At 43.9% G+C, this 17,942-nt stretch overlaps 3 protein-coding genes across 3 annotated transcripts; 2 read left to right on the top strand and 1 right to left on the bottom strand.

The window, feature by feature from the left end:
- Positions 1-2,198: 2,198 nt before the first annotated feature.
- neu4 (sialidase 4) lies at positions 2,199-4,041 on the top strand (the record flags this gene model as incomplete). The annotated part of the gene is made up of 3 exons (XM_080006653.1): positions 2,199-2,405; positions 2,510-2,765; positions 2,915-4,041. The coding sequence occupies exons 1-3, from the start codon at positions 2,205-2,207 to the stop codon at positions 4,039-4,041; spliced, it is 1,584 nt and encodes a 527-aa protein (XP_079862779.1). The 5' UTR covers positions 2,199-2,204.
- A 2,107-nt stretch (positions 4,042-6,148) lies between these two features.
- On the bottom strand, positions 6,149-15,828 carry gfm1 (G elongation factor, mitochondrial 1). The gene is made up of 18 exons (XM_080006389.1): positions 15,662-15,828; positions 15,387-15,539; positions 15,122-15,254; positions 14,281-14,485; positions 13,914-14,030; positions 12,105-12,255; positions 11,809-11,963; positions 11,551-11,635; positions 11,253-11,390; positions 10,849-10,950; positions 10,538-10,594; positions 10,319-10,456; positions 9,940-10,022; positions 7,422-7,584; positions 7,122-7,266; positions 6,814-6,974; positions 6,672-6,725; positions 6,149-6,417 (listed from the first exon to the last, which is right to left on the bottom strand). Exons 1-18 carry the CDS (start codon positions 15,734-15,736, stop codon positions 6,286-6,288), a joined length of 2,247 nt encoding a protein of 748 aa, XP_079862515.1. The 5' UTR covers positions 15,737-15,828; the 3' UTR covers positions 6,149-6,285.
- Positions 7,950-10,260, top strand: lxn (latexin). The gene is made up of 7 exons (XM_080006390.1): positions 7,950-7,984; positions 8,311-8,487; positions 8,600-8,662; positions 8,834-9,005; positions 9,154-9,290; positions 9,422-9,484; positions 9,611-10,260. The coding sequence occupies exons 2-7, from the start codon at positions 8,347-8,349 to the stop codon at positions 9,728-9,730; spliced, it is 696 nt and encodes a 231-aa protein (XP_079862516.1). The 5' UTR covers positions 7,950-7,984; positions 8,311-8,346; the 3' UTR covers positions 9,731-10,260.
- Positions 15,829-17,942: the final 2,114 nt, after the last annotated feature.

Genomic DNA, 17,942 nt, shown 5'->3' with positions numbered 1-17,942 from the left:
TCATTCTGTCCCAGAATGATGAGATTATAATTGATGTATTGTTACGGTTATCAAATCAGACACCGATCGATAAAACATTTGTTGTTAGAAGACAATTTGTTCAAGAAATAATCAAAATATTCAGGTAAACAATTCATATAACTACATCTGTCACAATTATATAATATGCTGATCGCAATTTTATGACTTTGACCTGCTTGTTATATTGTGTCTCAGTGTCAAAAGAGAATTGGTAGACATTTATGATTACACTTTAACTATAATCACACATTATATTATTAACACACTATTACACTGTTGCATGAAATGATTAAAGAAAATATTTCTATGACAATTATTCATCAACATTGCTTTCCCAATGTGCTTCATTTTAGTAAATGCTTCTTCGCCAAAAACTCGTCAGATGCTAACAACACACTGACTGCTGCCATAGATTGTTTTGATGACTGTAATCCTGGTGAGCTAGCAAGAAAGTCTAGACAAAAGACGACACGCCTTTAAATAATGTCAACACGTAACGGACAAAAACTAGTCAGGGTTACTTTAAAAATCACCAATAACACAACAACGATGACCGTTCACTCTAATCATGTGTTGGAGAGTAATAAGTAAATATATTTTACCTCAACTGCAGAAGCCTCGGGTGTGCGCCATGTGAAGCGATGTCGCGCAATGATTGCGTCACAAGCCAAGAACACGCCTCCCCTCCGATGCCGCATTCCTTTGAGCTCGGAAAGAAAGATGCGACCTTCCTACTTCGCTGGCTCACACCGTTAACCGTGAACAAAGTTCCCACGGCGTGGGTTTTGATCTTAAAACACGTGTTTCTTTTATTTGAACTACCTTGTTGTTCTAAAGTTTTCAAGCTTGCCAAATAAAGACATCTACTCCGGGCCTGTACATCTCGGCAAAGGGGACTAACCCCTCAGAAGGGCAGATTTCCGAGTTCAAAAGAATGCGGCACAAGCAGCATAGATGATTCTTGTAAAACAATTCTTGTTTTTCTATTTTCTTTCATAATTATTATCTTCTGGGTTAGTAAGATACTTGTGTGTAAAATTATGTGTCATAATGCATGCTACAGCTACATGCTGCAGACAATTGTAGATCAATCATTTATTATTATTCTTGAGAAAGTTACAGCGTTCACTGCATTAGAATGAACACATAGATCACATCATAATGCAGGACACAGAACAGAGCCTGCCCCCCCCCCCCCCCAAAAACAAAAAAACAAAAACCCATTGTTGAACCAATTACACCAAGAACAGGCCTGGGACCTCCACCAAGCCTTTCAAAAGGCCGTGGGCCGCTGATTCATCCAGAGCTGCAGATCTGATGAGTGTGGTCCATTTCTGGGTCAGTGAGCACTGTGCAGTACTGACACTGAATAGGGGATAGACAGGGTGCACCATGACCAGCTCCACCCCCCAACACACACACACACACACACACACGCACACACGCACACACACACACACCTCAAGCCAAAGTGTGTTCAAATGCTGACACATAGATTCTCACAAAGCTCATTTCACACGGCCATCAAAAGATTTGACAGTAAGTTACCCTCATGCAGTTGAGCAGCTTTGTTTTTGTTTTGTTAAAGATCATTTCAAGATGTTCGATTTTTTTTTCTGTTCATTAGCCATTTCTTTTAGAGAAGTATCTGTGATAAATTCAACAAATGGCAACAACTGCAAGCAGTGTTAGCAGAATTAAATTTAGAACATTTATAGTAAGTCGTTTATATAGCCTACAGATTTTCTTTGTCATTGACAATATTGACTGAAGAGCTAAAACTACTGTTTCGAATAAGAGATACTTAGAAATATATATATTTATTTATTTTACTCAGGTTACAGCTTTTAAAGATCACCATTAAAAGGACAGAGTCCAGGGTCCAGCCTGAGATTTTGAATACGTGATTTATAAACTGAACAATTCAAACAAGTTACGATAACTTTCTTGATTTACGAAATACACAGACAAGAAAATGAGTTTGCGTAAATTACTAGTGCTTTATTTATTTTGTTTGATATTATCACGCAGCATGGCGTTCTTCTGACACAAAAATACCCCCAAAAGAGGCTTTAGAAGCAGGTTAATCTATTCAGGTATTGTCTCGTGAAATTACATAATTGTTTTTATTTTTATTTTTGGAAGGAAGACCAGCCCAGTTATCATCACACACACCAGAGACTATGAGGTCACCATATTTCCCAGCACGATCCGTATTATTCCGAAAGGAGGCCAACGGCGTGACCTACAGGGTTCCGGCGCTCCTGTACCTCGCTCGATCCAACTCATTCCTGGCTTTCTGCGAGGAGAGACTCAGCCCCTCTGACTCCCAGGCTCACCTGCTGGTGATGAGGAAAGGAACCTTCTACAGAAACTATGTGGAGGTTGGTACAGGCCACACCGTCAGGAACGGGTCCTCAGTTGAGACCTGAGCTTTAACTTATTGTTGAATTTTTAAAAGCTCTGCATTTTGTATTACCATTCTCAGTGGGAGGACATGCGTGTGCTGGGCACCGCTCACCTTGCGGGTCACCGCTCCATGAACCCATGCCCGGTGTATGACGAGTTTACGGGGACCCTCTTCCTGTTCTTCATTGCCGTTTTGGGCCACACGTCCGAATCATACCAGCTGGTGACGGGGAAGAACGTCACTCGTCTATGCTACGTCTCCAGCACGGATTATGGAGACACCTGGTCGCCTGTTACGGACCTTACAAAGAGGGTTATAGGGGACACCATCAAAGGTAGCTGTGTAGGAAATAAAGTCATCGGCAAAGACTTCCTTTACAGTGATAATAGGAATGTGAAAGAAAACATTACATCACATGAATGTCAATAAAAGGCTCCTGCAATCTGCCCGTTAATTACACGATAACTTTTCCAATCTTTGCAGAATGGGCCACTTTCGCCTTGGGCCCTGGCCACGGCATCCAGCTGAAGTCGGGTCGTCTGCTGATTCCAGCCTATGCCTACCACATCGACTGTAAGCAGTGTTTCAGTCAGCTCTGCCAGACGACCCCGCGGGCTTTCTGTTTCCACAGCGACAGCCATGGGAGCACCTGGCGTTTCGGAGAGGCGGTGCCAGGGCCGGAAAGCGTGGAGTGTCAGATGGTGTCGGTGGACGAAGAGGACGGCACCAACATGTTGTACTGTAACGCTCGTAGCCCCCTTGGCTGCAGGGTTCAGGCCCTCAGCCTCGACGATGGAGCGGCGTTTCAGGAAGGGCAACTGGTGCAGCGGCTGGTGGAGCCACAAAATGGTTGCCACGGGAGCATTATGGGATTCCCCGCCCCTCTACACCTGTTTCGACCCCACGCCGTTCACGGCCCCGACTCTCTTTCACTCTCGTCCGACCAATCCAGACACTGGACGTCCTGTGCGGCCACGCCACTCAACCCTAGCCCCATTAACTCTCCCTGTCCCTTCCACTGTCGAGATCCTCCCTGCAGCTCCGCGGCTGCGTCCACTAAAGCACACACCTCCGTACCATGCAATGCAACCGCCCCAGAGAACTTCCTCACCCCAACATGGGTCATATACTCCCACCCGACATGGCCTAACTCCCGGAAGGACCTAGGGGTTTTTCTCAGCCTCTTCCCCCGGGACCCAGACAGCTGGTCAGGGCCCTGGGTGATCTACGAGGGGCCCAGCGCCTATTCGGATCTGGCCTATCTGGAGCTGTCGCCAACCCCTGGAGCCCCGCCGGCGGTGGCCTTCGCCTGCCTGTTCGAGTGCGGCACTAAGACGGCCTACGATGAAATCTCCTTTAGCATCTTCACACTTTACGAGCTTATTGATAACCTCCCTTCAAATGTGGCGCTTGCACAGAAAAATCAGTTCAATAAGAAACCGCCGCAGCAGAGCACAAAACAACTGGCGGGAAAAATCCTGCGAACAGCCCAGAGTTTTGGGCGCAGACATGTGGCTGAATCCATGGCATCGGGCGTCAGAAAGGTCTCTCATAGGAAAATAGATAAGGAAAAGAATAAGCTTGGTGAGAGGCTTTGCTCGGTTTCCTAACGGCAGCTTGAAAACTTTGTGAGATTGTTTGAAAATCCATCCATGCTAAAAAAAAAAAAAAAAAAATGTGTTCTAAAATGTTCTAAAAGCACAAGTAACGCAATCTTGCCTGTATCTTAGCTCTTCTGAGGAGGCAAAGTGGCTGTGTGCGTGACTGCTTGATTTGTTTTTAAATTGGAGGACATGTATTACTTTGTCACTCTATGCAGAGACAAAATTTAGCCCAGTGCAACTTTCAAAAAAAGAGTAATTTAAAGTAATTTTTGTTTGCCTTGTACACTATGATTCTATTTATCTTGTTATTCATTTTCAATATAATCAATATATTGTTATTAAAATTATTGTTAATGCCATAAATTGCATTGTCGTATGCCATTACAGAACAGAGTGCAAACAAGCACAAAAAGCTAATTAAAAGCACATGCGGGACATTCAGTAAGTGAGACTCTCAGACCAGCCACATTGGCACTCTAACTTTAACAGTCCGTGTTTTTTTTCCCTGTTTCCATTCCTATGAATTATCAGTTGTATTGGAGAAGATGGTGGAATTATGTTTGGAAATATGTTGACATTTTTGTGAACTTCATAATTTTTCTCCCAGACAACTCAAATTGAGAAAAGGAACTTTATTCACTTCTACGGAAAATATTTTGAGTGGTAGCATTTTCTCTCATATTGGTAATATTAGCCACTCCTAATTTTGACAATAACTGATTATGGCCGTGCCCATTTGAATAACCACATTTGGCAACATCATCTACTAAATATATATCACTCCAATATCAATTCTCAACTAAAGATATATAAAAGATTTTCAGACGATCATCAAGGCACGGGGTTGCCACAACCTGCCGATTGAACTCATTACCCGCACCTGCAGCAAATCTAACAGTGTTCTAAGCCCCTGTTGTTTTAGTGAAGGAGTTTAAATTCATACTGGATTATGTGGGGAGTGAGTTTTGTGTGAGAACCAGATCAAGATTAAGCGGAACGTTTTGTTTAGACAAGGGAAATAACAAACAGAGTGTCTCCGGAGGACAGCTGGGTCTGGACAACCTCTTCCCTCGCCTTCCTCTTGCATAACGGCGAGGTTCGCTTTCCCGCCTACGTCGGACCGGGGGGCTCCAGCCTCTTGACGCCTCTCTGGCAGCAGTGTTTCCACTTCACGCTTACGTGTTCCTGCTCTGTGCAAAGTATGGACGCGAGGCTTGTCCTTGTCCTGGCTGCCTTGACTGCGGTCAAGGGGGCGGCTGTCACTCCGAGGCCTGGATCCGAAGTGACGGCCACGTCAATCCATCCCATCGGTAGAGCAGTGGAGAGAACAGAGGCTCCTGGAGAGGTGAGGAGCGTCCGTTTTGGGGAGTTTGTTCCAAGGAATGTGACCATTGCCATACACCCGTACCAAATACTGGTCCTGTACTAATTGAACTAATGAGGTATTGTTTTTTCCCCCATGAATGAGAAATATTTAAAAAAAAAAGTGTCTATATACGAGTATTCAACTTCTTCGAAATGCACTGACGTAAACACAACTTAATTTTGATACCACTGTTTTAAGAACATTCTGTACATAGTACAAACCATTTACTGCCATGTCCTCATCAACTGTGCTCTTGCCCAAGTGAAAAAAAGTATACTCAAGTGTGTTACTGTAACATACTTAGTATATTTAGTACACTTTTGATGTATTCACAATATAATAAAGTTGCGTTTAAACTATACCACTCGAATTCTACATAGTGTATTAGAAGTCGTACTTTAGATGTGCCTAAATAGACAAAAAATATATTGTAGCTACTTTTGATGACCAAAATAACACTTAACAAGTATACTAACGTACACCTTAAGTTAGGTTGTTTCAATATACTTTGTTTATAAGTGTAAATTCACTACACTTGCAGCATATTATTGACAAGTATACTTTATATACTAAAACATACCTCCAGTAAGTAAAAAAATATACTTTTTTCCACTTGGGTGCCTCAAATATTCACATTACTGAGCATCACATGATGCTGGCGAAGGACAGAGAAGAAATGACTGTGAATTCAAATTAATAAATATGTTTTGAAACGGGTTGGGCAGAGAGGGAGACAAAGACGTGAAAATCTGTACAATGTGTGTTCAATACAAATTATAGTATTATCCCAAAGCAAGAGTCCGGCGCAATAAGAGAAGAGGGAGGTCACAGCAGAGTCATGTCAGAGTTGAGTAACTTGCAGTGCAGAGGAGCGTGTACAGTTTTTAGTTCTTCCACTTGTTCTTCTTGGCAGGGAGCTGCCCCGTGGCCTCCAGGTATTTATGGATGAGCTCCTCTTGCGTGTTGGGCAGACAGGGCTGGTATCTGCTGTAGTCCATTGTGTACTCCCCTTTTCCCTGGAGACGAAGAACATTTGCGCCTTTTTTAGTTTTAATCCCGTGACATTTCAGAGGAGCTGTACAGGGAGTATGCAACCACTTGGTGTTTTTAAAATAAATAACTTTTGCTCTTCCCCTTTTCCGCCCTCTCCCCAGCTACACTTTTCCAAGGCGTATATCCTCAGATACCTAGACTATTCCATTAATATGCTGAATATCATTTAGACACTCCGCTAGATGGCATTTTTGGAGTTATTCCAGTTTTGCCTTACCTCTGTGCAGGACCGCAGCTCTGTCGCATAACCAAACATGTCATTTAGAGGGACCTGTAGGGGAGGAGGACATTGGTCAAACACAATGCTGAGAACTTGTAGGGGGCTACGGAGATGACGCTGTTCTCCAAACTGTACTCACGTCAACGTAGAGTGTGAAGTAGCCTTCTGCCCCGTCCTGTCCTGTGATGACACCGTGGCGACGGTTGACCCCTGCCATGACCACTCCCTGGAACTCCTGGGGCGCCACGATCTCCACGGACATAATGGGCTCCAAAATGGCGGTATTGGCCTTCTCCATGGCTGTATGACGAGGGAGAGCGAGCATCGAAACCAGCAGTTAGCAGTGTGTACAAGATACAATTATGAGTAAAACCATAATTCCAAAACAAGCTATTCTGATTTGGGGGCAAGGGGGCCACATTTTGAATGATCTGAGCCTTACAGTACCTTGTTTAAGAGCGCCCTCTCCTGCTCGTATGAAGGAAAGCTCATTGGAATCAACCATGTGATTCGCTCCGTCTTCCAAAACAAACTTGACGCCGGAAATCTTGTGTCCACTTAGGGGTCCTTTCTCACAGGCTTCCATGAATCCCTGAGAGGACACACCGGCAATTTAGGTGAGAGAGAGCAGGAGAAACAAAGAGACTGTACTTTCAGCGCTGTTTTTGAATTTCCAATAGGTCTGTCGTTTTGACAAAACGCAGAATTTGTGACAATGTTGAGGTTAGGGAAGTGGGCCACACGTACCTTTTCAACAGCTGGCACAAACTGCTTGGGGATGTTTGTTCCGACCGTCTGGTCGTCAAATTCCAGTTTGGTGAAGTTCTCTGGCTCCAGCGGCTCCAACATGCCAATGACTTTACCGTACTGCCCGGAACCTCCAGACTGTTTCTTATGGGTGAAGTCGAACCTGGCAACACGGAACAAAACACCTAAGTTTTCAGCGGATCAATGTAATTAGCGGGAAAACTAAACCGAAGGGTCCAAGTTCAAGCTCCACGGACTGGGATTCCCCTACCACTGGGTCTTTGAGCGAGAAACCAGACGCTTTCTAACTTTCGGGACACTGGTTTGTAGAAGTCGCTGTGGAAAGTGGTCAGTAGGTGTATCAAACTATTGCAGGGATGAACTATCGAGGCTCTTATGAACTGAGGGATTCCAAAGATATTTCATTGAGCTGAAAAATAAGCCTGTCTCTTTAAAAGGGGGCAGTGCCTGAATGTGGGTGTATAAGGAAGTCATTTTTTATTATTTTTTTACATGCGTGACAGGGGCTTCACAGTATATCTGAAACGCCTTTCCACTCGGAAGTAAGACTTTTGGCACTCGCTTAATAGGCAACATCTTTTTTCCCACCACATCCTTTGTCATCTATACGCTGTGCTATTATATGCTTATTTTATATGCTTATTTTTAAGTCCAGACAGCTTCCTCTAGGTTTTGTTTGCAGAGACCATTGCTTATCTCTTCTTAGAAAAGGGCTCGAGACGGAGCCTCCTCCCTAGCAACAGCAGGAGGTCAAAGTTCTAATGGCGATAGAAGCTTTTTTTTCCAGGTCAACCATGTCAGTTTTTCCAGCCGCTTCCTCACATCAACTTGATCTCGCAATTGTTTTTTTTCATCTTTGTTAAAACAGGAAGGGGTGACAGCGGTGGACGGGATTGAAGAGGATATGATGGCGACTGGAGTGCTGAATCCCAACCATTTCCCTGCCCAGAGAGCGGCCAAGGTGGTGCAGCACTACCTCAACACGCGCTACGGCTTAACCCACCGCTGGGTCGAGCTGCATCGGGTCCACAATGCCACCGCAGAGGTCAGTGGATTTCAACTCTAGTGCTATTAACACATACTACCTGAATTCAATAATAAAAATGAGGAAACTGATATAGCACACACTCATAAGGTAACTATGAATTTGTTGCCAGGAGGTGGAAGGTTCTGGGACGAAGTACCATGTGGAGCTCTCGGTAAAGGAGATAATCAGCAACGTAAGATCTGGAAGAATGCCTTTCAAATAACTTTCCTGAGTTTATTATTAATTACTGACTGAGAATTTTCCTAGATTTGTAAGTCTTGTAGTTGTATTGCTCTACCTACTGATAGTTTCTCCCTTCGTAAACGGCCGCTGCTTGACGCGTTTCTGCTTTTGGTCCGTCCAGACCACAGAGAGGTGCTCTGCAGAAGTGCTGTTTCCAGGGGGAGAGCATCAGGGACCCCCCCAGGTCCAGGCTTCATGTGAAGGACTTTCAAAACTCAACACTACTGCTCCAGAGGACTTGTACCGCCAGTACAGCACGGGACAAAATCTAGTGTCAGCGCACAATTTACCAGGTATGTACAGCAAAACGCTGCTGAGCTATTAAACCAGATATTTACAGAACTAAATATTTCAATCTGGATCATATTTGAGTCCTAAAATATTAGTCTAGTTTCATACATGTTGTGTTTGTAATATTACCATGTAAATGTGTATTAACAGATAGCTATGGCCACATCGACCCTGCTATGAAGCCATTCTGGCACCTCGGCGGCGTGGCATCCAGCTTTGTCATGTTGAAGGAATCCAATGAAAACACCCTGTACAACATGGCCCAGGTGGCAAACGTAACTCAACTGGTAAGTTCACAAAGGACACTGTGGCTCAAAAAGCCTAAATTGGTCTACAGAAAATTATGATTCTTGTGATTATTTGATACAGACTCAGTTCACCTAATATAGCCGACATTTTCCCCTTGTCTACCACACAGGCAAGTGAGGGCAACCAGCTGAGATTCAACTATGAGGTTCTTCTGCATGACATGGTATCTCAGGTAATTGTCTGACAAACTTGACATTTTTGTTGGCCTATAGGACAATTTTGCGTGATCTGCCTGACATTCACGTAAATGAGTGTCCATTCATTTGAACATTTGATCATGATATACGTGACTTTACAGGAGATCACCCACTGGAAGCTGCTGGTCAGTTTATCTCCAGAAGAGGGAGTGAAAGTCTTGCAGATGGAGAAAGTGCCTAAATGCCATAATTGTGGAGCACCTCCAAGCACAAAAAGTTAAACAAAAGCCAAGGAACAACGCAGATTCATTGCACACCCAAGGCACAAATAAAATTTCCCTGTAGCAGCGGTACTTACATTTTGGGGTATTAAATAATTGAGGACTCTATATGTCTCAAATACAATTTTGCTCTTTGTGGTGAACAGCAACCCAATTTAAAAACATAGAGACTCAAAGACGTAAGAATGGTGGTTTTGAGCAGTACTTACGGTACAGTATTGGTGATCGTCTCTCTGAAGGCCACTTTGGGCTTCCCCATCACACAAGGACAGTTGTACTCCCTCTCCATCCTCTATAACACAAAAATAAAAGGGGAGAGCTTCTTTACTACTCGGCACAAACATTTTACCTTGCCACATTTTCCTGATTATAGAATCACATTTTTGTTGTGCTGGAGGCAAAGGTTGAACCTACCCGATTATGACCTTGACATTAACATATTGCTCTGTGTTTGTATTATCGTGCCCACCCCCTGTATATGCCATAATACAACCATGCTATAATACCACAATAAATATACTACCTATGAACTAATGACATTATTCTGCGAAGGCATAAGGTGGGGTTAGGAATGGTGCAATTCCAAACCTGGGAGTAGATCTCCAGATGTAGCTCTCCCATCCCAGAGATGATGGTTTCCTTGCTCTCTGTGTCAAAATGCACCCTGAATGTCGGATCTTCTCTGGTGAAACGATTGATGCCTTTAGAAAATTTATCCGAGTCATTCTGGTGGGGGGGGGGACAGATCACAGATTGAAGCTGCGCACTTTAAATTAAGCACCTCTCCAAATGTGTTTGTTTTATTACCTTGTTTGTCGGCTTCATAGACATAGAGATGACAGCCTCTGGTATATGAATGGACTCCTAGGAGACAACCATAAATTGGGCCATTATTTTTTCCCAATAAGATAAGGAAGCATATCTGCAGATTACAGGCCGCTACATCTTCTACATTCTGTAGAATGTAGAAAATGGCTCCGTAGAAGACAATTTTTTTTTCTGCCTGTCAAATTAAGTTACAATTTGTTGATCCCCGGGGAGAGATTCCTCATCTGCATATACGATCCATTCTTCCTCGCCACGGTGCAGTGTCCAGGGAGCGACACACATCTACTCACCATAGAGAGGTTGCCAGTGGATCTGGATGTGAAAGTGTCTCCGCTGGCACAGTCTATACCAAACAGAGCACAGATATCTCCAGAGTAAACCTCATCCACATCCTGAAACGCCAGAGATGGAAGGTAAAGAAAAGAATATGATGGTTCAGTTCATGATTGACACCTAAGGTTTGTTTCATCAAGCGACTCCATGAGAAGATTCTTTATTCCTCACACAGTACGCACTTCAAAGATCTGCGTAAACATAAGTGGCAATTTAAAAACTTTATACATGGGTATTGTGCATTGACACAGAATGGGAATTTGAAATTATTTTCAGAGTTGCTATTCAACCATGAACCACAGCGCTAACAAAGACATCCGGTGCAGTTCATAGAGTACACACATATACAGCGTATACAAACCTCCATCTGGTCGGCATGGAGACGCACTAGCCTCTGTACTCGGACCTTCTTGCCTGTGCGGGTATTGTATACGGTCTCAGACTTCTTCAGACAGCCTTGGTACACCCGCACATAGGTCAGTTGACCAAACTTCCCAGCCTTTTTTAGGGGGAGGGTGGGAGTATGTTAAGAGAAGATTTAAACGTTTCCAGCCAAAGAAATCACCATGAAGGTGCAGAGCCAGAGAAGAACCTGACAGATACAGCAGCAGTAGTGCATAAGTGAAAGTGCTAACTGTTGGAGTATGAGAATGTTTTACCTCTAGTTTGAATGCCAGACCAACAAAGGACTTTGAGGGGTCTCTTGCAGGGTCCATAAGAACCTTCGACGTTTCATTGGAATCCCTGGGGAATTAAACATCAGGTTGATTTCATTGATCTGGTTTCATTATTTAAAAAAAAAATTCATAATTGGGTTGAAAAAAAAAAAAAAAATGGTGAACCTCCTCTTGCTTCAAAGTCTTAATCTTTATCAACCTAGATTAATTCAGTTTTGTATGAGTGCTGTCCAAACTCACTCGTCATTTAGGATGGCATAGTTTTTGACCTCTGTGGGATTGGGCAAGTACTCCAGCACGGCATCCAGCAAAGGTTGGACTCCCTTATTCTTCAAAGCTGTGCCGACCAGCACCGGGGTAAAGAGACGCTGCAGTGTAGCCCTGCGGACCGCAGCCTGAGAAGCAGAACAGACAGGGGACAGTACATTAAATAACATACGTTACTTCTAGCTTCTATTAGTCATCAACACAGAGTATTCTCTCTTCAACCCATCTCCAAACGCAAAAAACCTTAACGCTGGCAAAGACATACAAACCTTTAGGTCCTCGATTGTTGGAACCTTTTCCTCCAAGAACATCTCTCCCAAGGTTTCGTCAACATTGGCCACACACTCCACCAATTCCTGCCTCAGCTCCTGAGCTTCGGCGCGGAATTCTGCTGGGATCTCATCATACCGGGTATTCTGCCTGCAGGGACGGGAGCAGGTTAGGTGTAGGGTACTTGCAAATGAAAAAAAAAACAAAAAACGGCAACAGCAAGTTCATTTATTTGAGTAAAAATATTTTTCGGCTGCTTTCCACATCCAAACAAGATCAGATAATAAATTCTCAGAATAGCAGCAAAAAAACATGGTGTGTGATTGTTCATATTGGATAAAGACCTCTTTTGTATGTGGCATTCAATTCTAATCTACATTGAACCTGAATTAAAATGTATCTCTGTGCAACAATATAACATCAAGCATTGCCCTGCACAACAAGTGTGTTGGTGGGAAAGAAAGCACAAGTCATTTGAGCACATCAAGGTCCCACCATTACTTCAGGGCTCCAGACCGCGACCAAAGCGGTTGCATATGCCAGTTATTATTTCTCTTGGTCGTATTCATGCGAGTGCATGATGATCATGAGGCTGTTTTGGTGCCCCCTTCAGCACAGGTAACGCGATCTTAATCGTATATTGACGATCAGCGTTTGTTTTTTCCTACGCCGATATTAAGGATTTTTTTTTAACTAACTAATTATCAGAACTAAGATATAAGATTATATACAGAACTAAGATTATAAATAAAATCTGTAGAAGCTGCACCCTACTGGGCATTTTCAGCACGATTGACAAGTAAATTTTAAATCCTTAATTTGCTCTGCTCTCTATAACAGGAGTTAACATTATGGACATGATTTGGATTGTGATATTAAAGATAAGATAATAATGTAAAACAGAAAATGATGCTGTGATATTGTTATTAAGGTAATAAAGTCCCTGAGATGTGATGCTTCGGCGCGGGATAGAATATGCTTGTTCTCTGCAAGGGGCGTCAATGCCAATGGTCACCCACAACTACCAAAAATAAGACACCCTTTATCTATGATACTTCTCAGATTGTGCGTGTGCGTGTGTGTGTGTGTGTGTGTATGTGTGTGCTTTTCAACTCTCCCTCCCCTCTGCGACTCCGCTGCTCTGGGTGGAGGCCTTTTTTGGTGGATGATCACACTAAAACTGACATGGTTCTACCTCTCCCTCTTTCTCCACCTCTGTGCCCTCTGGGAGCTGGTGTTGAGTGGGAGTTGAGGACAAAATCTCGAGTAGCCACGATTTGATGATATGAAAATAGAATAGATCACCCAACCCTACACCCTAACTGCATTATTGTGGTTGAAAATAGTACTTTTTCTTTGTCACTGACTCAGTCGGCCTCTCCCTACCTGCACTTTTATCATCAGTGCGCGTGCGTACATGGCAGCGCTGATGACGAAATGTGTGAAACAATCCATTCAGCTGTTACTGTGTTCCAAAGATGAAGCGTCTATAGCTGATTATTTTGAAAAGCAAAATGAGGAGAGAGAGTAGGAGGCTGGTGGAGAGTGGAAAAAAAAGGGTGCGACCAAATTATGTGCTTGTGCGACCAACTGAGCAAGTTGGCAGCACCAGTGCTACCAGTGAAAAAGTTAGTCTTGAGCCCTGGCTGTTCATCAAAAAACATCTGCTGATGTAAGTACAGGTCGTAAAATGTAAACATAATAGTCAAAAGATCAGAATTAAAAATCAAAACCTGATCAAAACTAAAAAATGTGGAAACAAGCATCAAGCCCTGCAGTGTGAATGCATTCTCAGAGTATCGACTTACCCAAATGGACCTTCGAAGTATATGCTTCGTTCCTCTATAAGGTCAATTAGGCCCCTTATATTTCCCTCCAGACCCATAGGGATGTTCACAAAAGCTGCATTGTGGCTCAGTTTGGTTCTACAGGAGAGACAGAAATCATGCACATAACACACAATTGACAAAAGATAAATATAAGTGATTTATCCTGCAGTATAACAAGGCCATTCACTCTGATGAGATTTTAAGCAGAGTCGGCAAATGATGAGTACCAGTGTGTGGTACATACCATATTATAGCAATTGCACCTTCGAAGAAAAGTAGAATACGCTATCCTACAGTATAATGTAACTATTGGAGTTCTCTAACACAAGGTGCTCCAGTACTGTACCTCATCTGCTGCAGGGCTCTCTTGGGGTTCGCGCCCATTCTGTCCAGCTTGTTGATGAAGGTGAGAAAGGGCACATTGTAGCGTTTCATCTGCCGATTAACTGTCATCGTCTGACACTGAACCCCACCCACGGCACAAAGAACCAGCACAGCCCCATCCAGAACACGCAGGGCTCGCTCCACCTCAATGGTGAAGTCTACGTGGCCTGTTCAACAAAAAGTGGGACAGTAGATTCTAATAAGGCTGACAGCTGTAATAGCCGACTTATTGACTGCTGAATAGGCAACATCCAAATAATAACTCAAATGATGAGTGAATCTCATTCGTAGTAAAATTGACAAAACTGCTAAGTAAAACCAACCGGCGATGTGACATCATGATTTGTTTGAATGAAAAAAACATTTTATTTGGTCTAATCTCAATGGAAAACTGTTGGGAACAACTCCAAATCAGCACTCATGGATTAAGCATATAAAAGGGGATTACATTTCTTTTTCAGGGTGTATACAGCAGTTAATACAGCGGTTTGGGTAAAGGTCAACTCGGATGTGAAGCACCGTCTCACAACTCACGACAACAATCTGCTGTTTAACTTCTTCAACGGCCTCTGCCTCGGTCATACAAGGCCTCGCCAAGAAAATGTAGACTAGATGTCATCCCATGTATCTACACTTTACCGCATGGTTGAATACTCCCCGCTGACTGCACCAATGAGAGAAGATTATGCAATTTTACCCAGGATGCGGAAAATACAGAAGCTAGCGCCAAGTAGATGGGGGCCTACACAGAAAATTTTGAAATGCGTCCATTCTCCCTCTCTGACCTGGGAGTCCATCCATACCTGGCGTGTCGATGATGTTGATGTTGTGATTCTTCCACATGGTATATGTGGCAGCAGACTGGATGGTGATGCCCCTCTGCCTCTCCAGCTCCATGGAGTCCATGGTGGCCCCGACGCCATCCTTCCCCCTTACCTACACGCCACACAGGATAGCATTGCCGCGCGTTAAGTTGAAGACAAGCTGCAATGGGGGAAATGCAAGCAGGTGAGAGCCGAGAAAGCCCTCTTTAACGGAACACCGAGTCAACTCCCGGGGCGTGTTTACTTCGTGGATCTCCGTTATCCTGCCGGTGTAGTAGAGGACACGCTCGGTCAGGGTGGTCTTGCCGGAGTCAATGTGCGCTGAGATCCCGAAGTTGCGGATCCTGTCGCTGGGAAAGATGCCGGAGGAGCATGTCCGACAACTGTTGATGAGTACCTGACAAATCAACAAGGAAAACAATCATTTTCTCTGCGGAAGTGTTGATGAGGCTCAGGGATGTGTGCGACACATCTGGTGACTTGAATGTGTTTGAGTTGAGTGTTTTCAGTGAACGTTACCTTTTTTACAGTGGTTGTCCCCGGCACCACAAGGTGTGTTTTTGCCAAATTGAGACCGGCTTTGAGTATTCGCATGTTGTCGGAACAGTACCGTCGTTTGTTTTAACGCAACCCCCAAACGGTGGACGCCAGAGAGACCGTTCAAAGTCACGCCGGTCCAAGCGAGATGTAACGACACTTCCGGGTCTACGGAAAGCGAGATGCGTCGAATTGTACGGAACGCGAAACTATTTACATGAACATTTGGTATACTAATAAGTTGAACAGTGTACGAATGGCAGTTTCTGCTTTGGTGACGTTTCCTTATTCTATTATGTTCTATAATTTATGTTCTTATTCTAGTTATATTAAGATTTAATAAAAAAAGGAATGGTTTAACAACGGTCTATATGTTGGTTTATAAGAAAGGGGGTTCGAGCCAGAATGTACAATGTAACAGGAACTCGCGTTGGGTTTTAATAGTTCAGTAAGTTCAGTTCAGTAAAATTCTGAATACAAAACGACAAAACGGTACCACTTCAAAGTCAGAATTGACAACAATAGTGTCATTATGTGATTGTGAGATTATTCAGAGTTAACTTTGTGTATTATTAAAGCAACCCAATGTCACGTTTTTTCAAATCTTTTTATTTTACCTTGAAATAACAGCTTCAAAATCATTTCCATGTCACACTGACTTGTGACATGGAAAATAGCACCTCTTTCGGGACAGTTGTGTAACACTTAGAATCTGCGGGGGGGGGGCAAATCCCAGAGGTTACATTAACGTTACATTCGTCGTTACATGCTGGGAGTTCGATTTGGTTCACCTAGCGTGTATACGGGCGGTGCTTTTAAATAATCCGTATCAGCTGTTTGTAAGCGCCGCCTGCATAGAACGTTATTACAAGAATAAATTCGAACAACGCACCAGCAAGTACTGTGCGTTGGGGGGCAGATGGGGCTGGTTAAATCCACGGGGGTCCATCTGGTGAAAGTGTTGCGCTTGTGACCGCTTCACCGACTTTACATGAAATCAAATGTGTTTTGATTTGAACCCATGTGAACTCGATCCACGTCGAGATGAGCTTCGGGGCGTGTAGGTGTGTAGAGCCTCGATATTTGTACCGTATCCGTCAAGATGACGGGTCTTTAATATTTCCACACATGCTTCCTCTTTTATTTCCACCGCACGCTGCTGTTATCTGGCTCACAGTGTCGCAAGTAGGCAGAGCAATGGCCCAGCGCAGATGACATGTCGGCCGTTGTTTTTGGGTGAAGAGTAGACTGTGGTAAGTTTATATGATTACTTATTTTTATTTCCCCCCCTCTGAAAGGTAATTTATATTTAGGACATGTATTGTCAGGTCAGGTCGGGGTCATACATGGTAACAACCCCGAGCCTAAAACTTTCGGGAAACAACAAAACCGGCTGGAGACACGTCTCTCGGTTCTCCTTTATTCTCTCTGAATACGGTCGCGCACGTACCCTTAAAGATCGATGGCGCGTTTACGTCGCCTTATACGGTAAAGCCATTTACCGTACACGTATTACATTTTATTCTTTCACTTCACCATTTTTTTATAACTAGATGTTAAAGTCATACGCAATACGCATGCGTTCCTATATAGGCGCCATGCATAGGCATATAGATGACATAGGGTTGGGTGAGGGTGGTGATGGTTAGGATGCTGCCAGCCCTACACCCCTTTCCCACTCCACCAAAAACCTGGTGACACCCGCTAACATTCGGCATTTGTCACCAGTGGGAAAGGAAAAACCCATGTCAAATGACCCGGTAGTAGACCCGAGTTTTAATCGGCATCCCCTCCTATCGGCTCTAATCTAAATAAAACAACCGGGTCGACCCGCCTAAATCTGGCCCCTTTATCGGCGAGATGTGACGCGCATTGAATTGCCGGTCACTGGCACATACATAGACATGAATATCTGCGTATCGTTCCATCATTTCATATTCCGTTTACAATTCGATATCAGAAGTTATTGACTTTTTTACGCATGGAGGACCGTGAAATGTTGTGAGTGTGGGGATCGCGCCGCGGGGAGCGCGCCGGAGAAATCCGCCGCTCCCCGTCGCCGAAGGACCGGTACGCGCAGTATCCGTGCGAGGGTGCGCACCGGCAGCACTGCTCCACGCTGCTCCTACTGTAGTCTTGAGTCGTCCGATTCTTTTGAACGGCTCAAAATACTTTTTTATTCAAGTTCTACAGTTTTATGTCTTTGTTTAAGTTGCTGTCTCCTCGACTGTTTTGTTCCCAATCACACTGGAACCACAGCACG

This window comes from Zeus faber (genome assembly GCF_960531495.2).
Source record: "Zeus faber genome assembly, chromosome: 9".
Classification (NCBI taxonomy): domain Eukaryota; kingdom Metazoa; phylum Chordata; class Actinopteri; order Zeiformes; family Zeidae; genus Zeus; species Zeus faber.
Note: the sequence above shows the minus strand (reverse complement) of the source record. Positions and strands in the feature narration are given on the sequence as shown.

Excerpts from the sequence above, each read along its gene's own strand:
- lxn (XM_080006390.1), top strand. The coding sequence starts at position 8,347 with ATGATGGCGACTGGAGTGCTGAATCCCAACCATTTCCCTGCCCAGAGA. Across the intron at positions 9,006-9,153 it reads GTCAGCGCACAATTTACCAG|ATAGCTATGGCCACATCGAC; the intron begins GTATGTACAGCA and ends GTGTATTAACAG. Across the intron at positions 9,291-9,421 it reads TGGCAAACGTAACTCAACTG|GCAAGTGAGGGCAACCAGCT; the intron begins GTAAGTTCACAA and ends TCTACCACACAG.
- gfm1 (XM_080006389.1), bottom strand. The coding sequence starts at position 15,736 with ATGCGAATACTCAAAGCCGGTCTCAATTTGGCAAAAACACACCTTGTG. Across the intron at positions 15,540-15,661 it reads GGACAACCACTGTAAAAAAG|GTACTCATCAACAGTTGTCG; the intron begins GTAACGTTCACT and ends TTGATTTGTCAG. Across the intron at positions 7,585-9,939 it reads ACGATCACCAATACTGTACC|GTTCGACTTCACCCATAAGA; the intron begins GTAAGTACTGCT and ends CCGTGTTGCCAG.